At 43.5% G+C, this 12,260-nt stretch overlaps 1 protein-coding gene across 1 annotated transcript in view; it reads left to right on the forward strand.

Annotated features, from left to right (window-relative positions):
- The window catches only part of LOC139459872 (serine/threonine-protein kinase TNNI3K-like), a 38,811-nt gene extending 27,214 nt beyond the window's left edge, over positions 1-11,597 (forward strand). Inside the window, exons 22-23 of the mRNA XM_071241583.1 lie at positions 5,706-5,764; positions 6,813-11,597. Coding sequence (XP_071097684.1) covers positions 5,706-5,764; positions 6,813-6,925 — 172 coding nt within the window. The 3' untranslated portion in view covers positions 6,926-11,597. The remainder of the gene's footprint in view (positions 1-5,705; positions 5,765-6,812) is intronic.
- The last annotated feature ends 663 nt before the right edge of the window (positions 11,598-12,260 follow it).

Consider the following 12,260-nt stretch of genomic DNA (forward strand, 5'->3'; position numbering starts at 1 on the left):
TGAGTTGCGTATATGAACTATTGTATACTCTTGCAACTTGTAGTTTTGCCGATAGATTATTGTTCAATTCTATGGCATTATTCCAGTACCGCTTCATCAACAATGGCGTAATTGTGTAACTTATGATTGAGCGTGGTACTAATTGTCGTGGGAAAAATCTTACAAGATTATCATCCACGTTGTTTGGTCTGTACGCAGATGTGCTCTCCAAACCCTAAATGAAAATATAAATACCCTTGGTTTACATTTAGTTGCGCATACAAAAAGATTGTATACCTTTGCAACTCATAATTTTGCCGATAGATTAGAGTTCAAATTCTTCGGCACTCTTCCAGTATTGTCTCATCAACAAGGGTTTAATTGTGTAACATACCTTTGAGCATTGTACTAATTGTCGTGGAAAAAACCTTACAAAGATTATCATCCACGTTGGTTGGTTTGCGAGCAGATGTGCTCTCCAATCTCTAAATGTAAATAGCCTTGGTTTACAATGAATTGCGTATATAAAAATATTGTATACCCTTGGAATTCGTATTTTTGCCGATAGATTACTGTTCAATTCTACGGCATTCTTCCAGTACCATTTCTTCAATGGTTTAATTGCGTAACTTATGTTTGCGTGGTGTACATATTGTCGTGGAATATTCGCCCAAAGCTCTTTATCCACGGTCCTAGGCATGCATGTAGATGTGCTCGCCCAAATTCAAGATGTAATTTTTGTGTAAATCTCTAATCCAACGAGTTTACTATATAAAAGCAGATTACTCACAATCATATTTTGCAGTTATTCCGTCGTGAGACGAGAGGAATGTCACTATCGCAGAATAGCGAATGACATGGTTCGGTCATTACCACCCAACCGTTATTATCAGCAGGTATTATGACGCCTGTGACTGCAGAAGTACACCATCCACCGAAATCAACAATACCGGAGGATTTTGTGAGTATCGTAACTGCTCTTATTTTTTCAGCCGCCGGACACTTCCAGATACATGTATGTTAATCTGTGAGGTCGGCGACAGCACCAGCGTATCAAGATGCTATGATGGGGGTAGATTAGACGCAAGCCTTGATCCATTCAATACTTTTGAGCTTTGTGTCTGATTTATCTGCGCCGAGCGCAGCACTTGACTACAACCCAAGCACTTCTATTACGCAAGCGACGCACGATCAGCTTAGCGCTGTTCCAACATATCCAGCATAGACATGCGCCGAGCGCAGCGTCTGACTGCTACCCAAGCGCTCCTATCACGCAAGCGACACATGATCAGCTTAGCACTGTTCCAACATATCCAGCATAGACCTGCGCCGAGCGCAGCGTCTGACTGCTACCCAATGCGCTCCTATTACGCAAACGTCGCACGATCAGCTTAGCGCTGTTCCAACATTCCAGACCTGCGCTGAGCGCAGCGTCTGCGTACCAATCAAGGTCTCTACAATGACGTTAGCCCAAGGCTTACAGTGTACTCGGTTACGTAACCGGCACATGATCAGCTTAGCACATGTACCCGATTGGGAAGCAAACCATCTCGTGTCAGTAACGCCCTCCCCTGATAACAGGGTAAATAAGAGGGACACCACGAGGTCATTGGAGGAAGACTTCTCCAAAACTCACTTTTGCTCCGTCATTTAAGCGACCAATATCGTCAATGTTTGCAGTGGATCAGAATCTATTAGAGGATAACCCTATCTGAATAGATCACTTTCAAACTATCGTGTTTTTCCTACAGCGTCAGTTTGACCCCAGGAAAATTCATCTTGAGACCGTTCTGACGGAGATTACCGTTACACCCAAGACTTTATAGCGTTTCCAACTGAGATGCTGGTTTCAAGGGCAGTCTATTACGTCAACCTTGGTCATCTACTCCCCTGTTCAACGAACAGATCGCAGACACGCAAGTCAAGTTCCCAAAAAGCTTGGAAAGTCCAAGCGGGCTGGCAAGTCAGGGAATTATAAGCCTTGACGCGCGTTTCTCAGGGAAGACCAGCATTCCCTTACTGAGAAGGGAGTGGCAGAGACAAGTCTCAAGGACGATTTCGTACTTATCGCACTATATCATGGTGTCCGTATACGGGTAGAGATAACCCCACCGTTGACCACAGTTTGATTGGGAAAATCCAACATTGATATACTGTTGGTAAGAAGAGCTGTAGAGTGGGTTCACAACCCAGTTTTTACACCGGGGTTTTATCCTCACACCTACCTGGTACTCATGAAGGACCCAGACAAGATGAGAATGATCCACAATCTCTGTGTTCAACGAACGTTTGACTCTTGATCAGTCTCGACTATCCATCCCAACCGTAGACTTTTCAGGTCTAGTTCATTGAGGTTCACTACCAATGGTAGTATTTCCCATTTGACATGTCAGTGACACTTATGGCTATTTACAGGAGTAATGAAGCCAATAACTATCTACACGTGACGAACACTTGGTTCGAGTCGTAGATGGAGGGCGATCTACTGTATCATCAACACATGTCAATAACTGGGATAGACAATCAACGAGACGAAGTCGGGAGTATTCTCCTTCCTATTGACTTCAGTTCATAGGAGACCTGTTCAAGACAGACCAGGATATCCTATCTGTACCGAGGGACAGATGGCACAAGTTTCTACTTCTTTTGTCATCTACTCTACACCAACCACACACACTTCGCCAGTGGCAAGTGTTGCTAGGGTTAATCACCTCGGCACAGGAGTTAACTAGCATGGGCCGCTTACAACTGCGACCAATTCAATTTTTTCCTGAACCCTTACATCAGGAGTCAGGATCCACTCAAGGCCATCACTCTACCGACTAAGCTAGAGCCTTGCCTCAATTTGTGGCGTTGAATGTCTGCGGAGTCTCCTTATTCGGGTTTTCCCCCGAATACACACCTGTTTGTGGACGGCCCCTTTCAGGGGTGGGGTCTTCACTTACAAGACCAGATAAACTCAGGGCTATGGCCCGGCGCTCAATGGAAGTGGCACACAAACAACTTGGAGTTGGAAGCTTTAATTCTGGCTATATCACATTGGCAGAATCAACTACAGTTAGCCCGACTCGCAATATCCACAGACAACAGCACTGTGGTGTGGTGCCTGTGCAATCGGGGAACAACACACTCCCACTCTTTACTTCTAAGGACATTCAGATTTGTTCCATCTAGTGGATCGGCTGTGACTAAAGTTCATAGTTCAGCACATCCCAGGATGTAGAAACAGACTGGCCGATACTTTATCACGTCCAGACAGGGTGGCTCCCACCGAGTGGAAATTTCTCACAGAAGCATTCCAGTTACTGCTTCAGGAATTCAGGCAACCAAACATTGACTTGTTTATTACTTGCCTAGGCCACCAACTCATGACGTATATCTCCCCGTTGCCGGATCCGCAGACTTGGGCGGTGGACGAGTTCAGTATCACTTGGGAAGGGCAAAAAAACTAACACTTTTCTGCCACCACTTTTACTTCCCAAGGTGATACAGGGGATCAAGGAGACAAGGTATCTCGATCTCTCCTTTGGTCGCACCCTGGTAACCGGCGAGAGGGTAGTTCGTCAAGCTCGAAAAAATCTAAAACGATTCACTACCCCTCTCACAGTGGTCCAACCTACTCATCCACCCTCAACAGAAAATTGCCTCACCCAACGTCTGCACGCATGGTTCGTCTTTAAAAGGCGTTTAAGTGCGAAGGGTTATTTCGACACGGGCAGGAAAGCTATAGCTTTAATTCATCGTTACTCTCCCAGAGACGACGATGACAAGTGGGGATCACTTGAGACTTTTTACAGGGAAGAAAAGAATCAAGACCCTACGATTGCGTCACAATTCCTAGAGGAATACCTCCTACATTGCGTACCCAAAAACACTCGGAAGGTAGCACCATTACTACGTAATTGGCTGCAATTATCTTAGTGTTGGCCGTTTCCGGAAAATCACAATGTGATTAAGGTCACGGAACTACAGGCCATATTATGCTCATTCAGGCTTGAGGATCAGAAGGCCAAGTTCCAGCCACCTGATTGGGACTTGAACGTGGTACTTCGAGGTTTGCGAGGGCCCCCTTCGAGCCCCTCATTGCATCCTCATTTCATCCTCATTTTCAAGCTCCTTCCCATCGCGTGACACCTTCGTTACACTCTCGGTATAGTATAGAGAGCTCCGCGAACGGGCTATCGCTGTGAGGAGCTTGGACATCACCAAGGAAACAATGGTTTCTCTTGGCATTAGCAATGGCGGTACGGGTGAGCGAACTACATGTGATCGACTCAACCCGGATCCGTTTTGAGCATGGGACGCACGGAACGGGACATCTAGGGTTATGCTGGGATTTTATTGCTAAAATCTACTACCGGGCCAACCCGACCGTTCCTTCACCATCCCACCGATATCGACTAGTGTGGGAATCGTACATGGTGAAGTTCTCCTGGGCTCGGTGCGAGCAGTTCGAGTTTTCATTCGACGCTCCAAGACTAGGAGTTCGACGAGGAGTTCGAGGAAGCGGTCATTGATACCCGTATTTACTTTGTCAACGACCGAAGTTAGTCGCATAATTGCAAACACCATATCTCTATGGTTACGTGCAGTAATCCTTCAGACATACGAGATCGCCAAACGGAACTCGCCGAGAGCGAATTACCCTCAAGATCTCAAGGTGTCAGCCTTACCAGGACTCAACACGGCACTTGTGGTTTTGGAACAATCACGGAAGGATATTTCTGGAGATTCGACACATATTTTCGTTAGTCATAACCTTCGCGTTGGGGCTCTCGGGGATGTCGAAAACGTTTGAAGTTTGGCCCTCTGGTTGTTATCCTGTAGGTTGCCAACCCCTGACGCAAGTAATGAACTCGCCCTATACAGAGCCAGTCAACTTCCATGTGCAGTCACTCAGTCGCCGCCAGTGGAAGAATATTAGACAATCTTGTTTGTCAGCGACGGCTCGATGACGTAGTAAGTAAAGAATTAGCTGAATAGCTATTATTTTCTTTATTACTATGCGTGTATATATAGGGAATTTCTCTTTAATTCCTATGTTCAATCTTTTTGATTTTTGAACAACCCTACCGTAATGGCGTTTTGTTTCCTTTCTGAACTTTTCCGCTTCACGGTTTATCGACCAACTGGTGTCGTATTGTAGGGTGTGAATTATTGAGGTTTCTGTATTCTGAAGGTTTACCCACCTCCAAACCGTCCGATACAGATGCATTAAGGAGTAATGCAGGATAAGTAAAAAATTTAGTAAAATCTAAATATTTTTTACATTTGTATACTTATCCTGCATTACTACGCTTAAGGCCCACCCGTCGTAAGACTTGCCTCCCCACTTTGGCTTCAGAAACCTCAAAAGTATGTTTTTCTAAGAGCTTGGGCGACAGGCAGTGATGTGAAGATGACCTTAGGTGTCATCAAGGTCACAGGACAGCGACGGAAGGCCACTGATTGGGACTTGAGAACAACAACTTTATTTCTTCACCCAGGACCTTCGCAGGCTGTCCTTCTAGTTGTCGTAAGTAAGCAGTGAATGCATTAAGGAGTAATGCAGGATAAGTATACAAATGTAAAAAATATTTAGATTTTACTAACATCTCTATTTTAGAGAAAAAATGTGTCAGAAAAAGTTATATTTTCTTTATCCAGACCAGGAGACCTCCTGATGTTGTGGATGTGTGAGACTGGGTTGGTTCCTACTTGTTTCTTAATCGTGTTCCATGTTTTAGTGTTCCCCCAGGAGAAGAACAAAGAAGACGACTTCCATTCCCACAACTTGACAAAAATGGTGAGAACTGGTCGATTTTTCTACAAACACTTTATGATAAGTACAGCTGCTATTGGTGAATCTTGACCTCCTTGTTCGGGAATCAGAGGTCTCAGGACCAATTGCACGTCTTCAAGAGGATTAAAAAATAATACTGAAAAATCTACATTATTCACTTTAGATTTATATGGTTGTTGTTTCACAGTTAAATCCCGGTTCGCCCCGATTATGTTTCTAGGTTTGTCAGCACCATATCCGTGCTCGTGGGTTTCACCGAAGTAGTAAACGTCAGGGACTTGCATCACTTCGGGCTTTCCTCCCACATTAAGCTGACACGCTGCGATATAACTGGAATACTGTTAAAAGCGGCGTTAAACCCAACTCACTCACTCACTCACTCACTGTTTCACAGTTATGTCACAGCATCGCGTTTGTTTGTTTAATTGTTTGTTTAAAGCCCAACTCAGCAGTATTCAAGCTCCATGGTGACAGTCATATGAGTCTGCACTAGACAGACAATCCAGTGTTTTAGATTTATAGAAACGTAAACTAGAACCATTTAGCCAGACAGATGCCATAGAATCACTTGAATTTGTTTTAACGTGAAATTGCAATATAAACTTTGGCATCACTCACCCACTCACTATGCAGAAAGTCTGTATTCTCCCTGTCAGACCCATACCTAGCTTTGATCCATTTCTGGTGTCCCTCACCGTGATATTGCTGGAATATTGCTACAAGTGGCACTCACTCACTCACTCACTCACTCACTCACTCACTCACTCACTCACTCACTCACCCACTCACCAACCCACTCACCAACCCACTCACTCACTCACTCACTCACCCACCCACCCACCCACTCACTCACTCACTCACTCACTCACCAACCCACTCACTCACTCACTCACCCACTCACCAACCCACTCACTCACTCACTCACTCACCAACCCACTCACTCACCCACTCACTATGCAGAAAGTCTGTATTCCCCATGTTATACCCATTACGTAGAATAATTCTCGGAACAGTCCATAATCATGTGATAACTGTTTTCCTGTCTTTTCAGGTTACGTGTCGGACCCACTGAGCACACTCCGAATACCGATCAATTTACCACGACAATCTCCGCCCATCTGTACACGCAACATGTCCGAGAGCCCGCCCATAGATCACTCATGACAGTGTGTTACCATGGTTACATCACAGTCAGCTGACACTGTCCACTGTCTTAGCCACACATATAACATCATTTTTCTAGCAGTACAAACATGTATAAGTAATATCTTTTAGATATGTTGTAATTTTTAAATATCTAATTTTAGTAAAGACTTAAATCCTTGTACAGAATAGCCTATTCAGGTGATATGACCATGTTTCTTAAAATCATGTTTCTGAACTTACTATGTCCGTATTTACAGCATGCACTGGGGCACGGGTGGCACAGTTGTCTAAGGGGCCGCAGTCTGGAGTTCAGAGTTGCCTCCCTTAGGCATACCAGAAACCTGTGACCATGGGTTGAAATCCCACTTTGTCTCAAAATACAATACCGTATTTGATGTAATAAGCGCCTGGGGCACTCTCAAAATTAGAAATAGGGGTCTCTTATTAGAATATTATTTTGGTGAAAAAAGCAGAGTTGAAAGATAAATTTCGTGGTTTATGCTGACAGCCTTAAATGTTTATGTATGACAGATATATTTTCCAGAATTTAATTGCCCATAATTAAGGGTGCATGTAACACACGAGTGCATATTATACACGAATATATATAAGTCTTGTGTACATTGATCAATTGGAAGGGGTGCTGATTGGGATTGTTCACTAGCCAATATATTAGCAAATATTGCCATGGGCGCTTATTAGAGCGGGGCGCTTATTACGTCGAATATGGTATCTCAATGTTATATTGACGGGCCCCAGAACTTTGAGTTTACTTCAGTGATTTAAGGATGAACCTAACAATAAGAAAAGTAAATTAATCTCGCCACAGCATCATGTCGAAGAAACATTGACATCATCCATCTTTCTTATCTCCACCTTAGCACAGTGTTTCTGTCGTTCCTGAACTGCCTCCATGGTCTAGTGGATAGAGTGTCAGCCCGGAGAGTGGAAGGTCTGGGGTTAGATCCCCAGGGTGTCATACCAAAAGACGTTGTTACCCTGCCTGGCACTTGGCAATAACAGGGAGACTGAGTGTCTAAGTGGGATATGCATGTTAAATCACAGCATGGTATCTCAGTGGGCTAGAGCTATAAAACCGAATACCTCTCTTGAAGATAACAATACAAACTTGCCAAATTAGTTAGAATGTGTTTCATGTGAAAGGTGTTTTCAGTTTTCGTACTCAGTAGGTGGGTCAGTCGGTGACTTGGTTATATTGTGTCTCATCATGCCTGTCAGCATGGATTGTTGCTCATGACGTCAATCACTGGTTTGTTAGGTCCATACTTTATTATTCCTGGATTATCTGCTGACTGTGGTGCTTAGCTTTGGAATATTTACTGTTAAAAAATACTTTCACTGTCTGTAAGTTAGTCCTGTGTTGAAGATACTTGTAGTCAGGGTATATCCTGTATGGCCCTGTATGTGTGGTGTCAGTGACAATCAGCTGACAAGCCTGAGTGAGTACCTTCCTGATGGAGGCACCTGCATAGGTAAGGGGGCACTGCCTGCAGAAGAGATACCTGTTCATTGAAAGGGCACTGCGGCATAGAAGGTGGCACTTCTTGGTTGAAAGGGCACTTTCTTGAGAAGGGGCACCTGAAAATTGAAAGGGCACCACCCAGAGAAGGGGCACCTGCTTTGTTGAAAGGGCACCGCCCAGATAAGGGGCACCTGTTCTTGAAAGGACACTGCCTGGAGAAGGGGCACCTGTTCATTGAAAGGACACTGCCTGGAGAAGGGGCACCTGTTCATTGAAAGGACACCACCCAGAGAAGGGGCACCTGTTCATTGAAAAGACACTGCCTTGAGAAGAGGCAACTGTTCATTGAAAGGACACTGCCTGGAGAAGGGGCACCTGCTTTGTTGAAAGGACACTGCCTGGAGAAGGGGCACCTGCTTTGTTGAAAGGACACTGCCTGGAGAAGGAGCACCTGCTTTGCTGAAAGGACACTGCCTGGAGATGGGGCACCTGCTTTGTTGAAAGGACACTGCCTGGAGAAGGGGCACCTGTTCATTGAAAGGACACTGCCTGGAGACGGGGCACCTGCTTTGTTGAAAGGACACTGCCTGGAGACGGGGCACCTGCTTTGTTGAAAGGACACTGCCTTGAGAAGGAGCACCTGCTTTGTTGAAAAGGACACTGCCTGGAGAAGGAGCACCTGCTTTGTTGAAAGGACACTGCCTGGAGATGGGGCACCTGCTTTGTTGAAAGGACACTGCCTGGAGAAGGAGCACCTGCTTTGTTGAAAGGACACTGCCTGGAGAAGGGGCACCTGCTTTGTTGAAAGGACACTGCCTGGAGAAGGGGCACCTGCTTTGTTGAAAGGACACTGCCTGGAGAAGGGGCACCTGCTTTGTTGAAAGGACACTGCCTGGAGAAGGGGCACCTGCTTTGTTGAAAGGACACTGCCTGGAGAAGGGGCACCTGCTTTGTTGAAAGGACACTGCATGGAGAAGGGGCACCTGTCAGTTGAAAGGACACTGCCTGGAGAAGGGCTACCTGTCAGTTGAAAGGGAGCTCTGCCTTGAAAAACTGCACCTGATTAGTTGAAAGAGCACTGCGTGGTAGAAGGGGGCATTGCCTGGATAAGGATAGTGTAGCAATACACTGGTAGTATGGTCTGTTTGTCAGAGGAAGAATGGCCCGTGTTTCAAATAATACTGTAGAAGGAGTAATTTGTATTGATGGATGTGGGGCTAAACAATCTCTTATGATTCTCATATTTCTGTTGAGTGTTTACTGAGAATAATGACATTGATATGCTAAATGTATTTCTACATTGTATGTGACACTATCAATTTTTCATTTGTACCTGATATTATGTTTGTTCATGTCATGACAAGGAGGGGGCAGGGGAGTGGCCCAGTCTTCTAAGGCGCTGTGACTCGCTGTTGCGTCCCTTGGGCACTCCAGAAACCTATGATTGTGGATTTGAATCCCGGTTTGCCCCGGTTATGATTCTAGGTTTGTCAGCACCATACCCGTGCTCGTGGGTTTCACCGGAGAGGTAAACGTCTGAGACCTGCATCACTTCGGGCTTTCCTCCCACATTAAGCTGACACGCCATGATATAACTGGAATAATGTTAAAAGCGGCGTTAAACCCAACTCACTCACTCACTTACTCATGAGAAGGAGGTAGCCTAGTGGGTAAAGCTTGGCTTGTCCCGCCACACTCAAGGCAACATTGTAAACACAGATGTTGTATGCCTGGAAAATTGCTGAAACATACCAGTGTATGTCTGATGTAATTTATTGCTGCATGTTTTTTGTGCAATATTCTTATCATTTGTAAATGTTCATTATTGTTTGTTTGTTAGTGATGCTTGAGTTCCTATTTCCCGCAGTGCTAGATAGCTTACTTTGACATCATTCACTTTGACAATATAATCATGTGCGTATATGATAGTCTATTGGTTATGACCTTTGCTGATTCTAAGTTATAGGCGCGACAGCGAATTTGCTTTTGGTTTCTATGGCTTATGCCCTGCTTATAATATGCAAGAAGTGTTTCATTTACAAACCTGATATTGGAGTGACCACAAATATGTTTAATTGAACCTAACACATCCTCCCTCATAAGTGAAACACCACTCAGAGTGTTTCTGTTAACGAGTCAATGAATTACAGTCAGCTATTTTTACATATCCACACAATTTTGGTCGTCCCTCATACAGACACTGGAACAGAAATGATGAAGACAAATCTAAGATACTTTGGCATGAATAAATTTGGGCGGTCGGGTAGCCTAGTGGTTAAAGTGTTCGCTTGTCACGCCATAGACCCGGGTTCAATTCCTGACAGGGGTACAATGTGTGAAGCCCATTTCTGGTGTCCCCGCCAACCATACTCACTCACTCATGAATAGATTTCTACAGTTTCAACATTGGTTCAAATTGGCTGAATTCACACGTAAGTTTTGAAAATGAAGAGAATCTCTGGCCTTATTTCCATGAAATATTAATAGACTATGTCAATAAATTTTGAGCAATTTTCATTTCAGAGACAAAATATGAGTCAACACTTTGGCAGGTGTATATTAAGCAGCCCCGTGCTTTGAGTTTGTTTCAGAATTTGAATGCTGATGTTGCTCTTTGAGTTTTTTTAAACAATGCTGTGCTTGGACGTCCCAGGGACGTGTATATCTCTTCCATGTCAGGGGTCAAAGCCTTCCAGGGTCATATGCTGAAGAAAGGTTCATGTAGACAATAATTTAAGAAGCATTTACTGTATGTAAGGTCGCTAGATATTCTGTTTTAAATAGGTCTTGTTTTCCTCAACCATAAGTGTTGTCATTAAAATGGATTTGCTCATAACTTGGTTTAAGGTAGCTATTAGTACAGGACTTTCTGTTTCAAAGATGTAATGTATTGTGCACATGTCTTCCCAAACTTGAAGTAATGTAACTGACCTGGAAGTGTTGTTAAGGTAGAGAGAGTCACAGTTTTAAAGCATCCAGGAAAATGTATGGATGGGTCTGCTACTGATTTTGCATGGAATACAAGCACCTTTGTTATTACCTAAGTGAGTTATCAGACTTGGCAGGGAATTTTTTTTCTTAAATTTGAAGTTTTTTCTCCCCATTGGTAAAATGTTGCTTACATGTCTGTTAACAAAGTAGTAATTAAGAAATCTTGATGTGTTTGAATAAGACACCGGTTACATAGAGGAAGACTTGAAGAAGACGCCATTCTTAACATGCAATACAGAATGTAACAAATCAGTAGTGCTCAACATTGAAGGTGAGCTTCAGTGCCTATTGTCTGGCAGGTCCAAAAGCATTAATATCTTGTAAAGTTCATACTGAGAGTATGAGATATTTGGACCTCCAAAACAGTAATAATCAAACCAAAACTTGAAGGAACAAATACATGTATGTTTTTTGGCCAAATAATCATTGTGTGTAAAATGTATTTTAATAAATACAACTTTTTTATTAAAATTATATGAAACAATATTTTTGTGTGTTATTTGTACTCAGTTCATCAGCTGGAAGAAATAGCCATCGACATAATCATGAGTAATTTTTAACAACATAAGTGTGATTTGTGTCACTCATGGCCAGACATTTGCAATTGGTTTTAGGAGGGTCCTGATGGGTTTTAATGCTTAACGTAAAACACCCTTCAAACACTATCGTAAACGTAAAATTCATCTTTTTTTATCGTAAATGCTTAATGGAAAATACCAAAAAATAACTGCTTAACGTAAATCAATAATTTACTGCTTATCGTAAAATGATTAAAATGGTCAAAAACAGTCTGTCTTCATGACCCAAATGCTTCACCACAGAAAGCAGGCTGCGCAACTGATGCAAGGGACTAGTCTAGAATGTATAGCCATTTGAGAT

Source organism: Haliotis cracherodii, unplaced genomic scaffold (assembly GCF_022045235.1).
Source record: "Haliotis cracherodii isolate W230 unplaced genomic scaffold, xgHalCrac1.p SCAF_13, whole genome shotgun sequence".
NCBI classification, from domain to species: Eukaryota; Metazoa; Mollusca; class Gastropoda; order Lepetellida; family Haliotidae; genus Haliotis; species Haliotis cracherodii.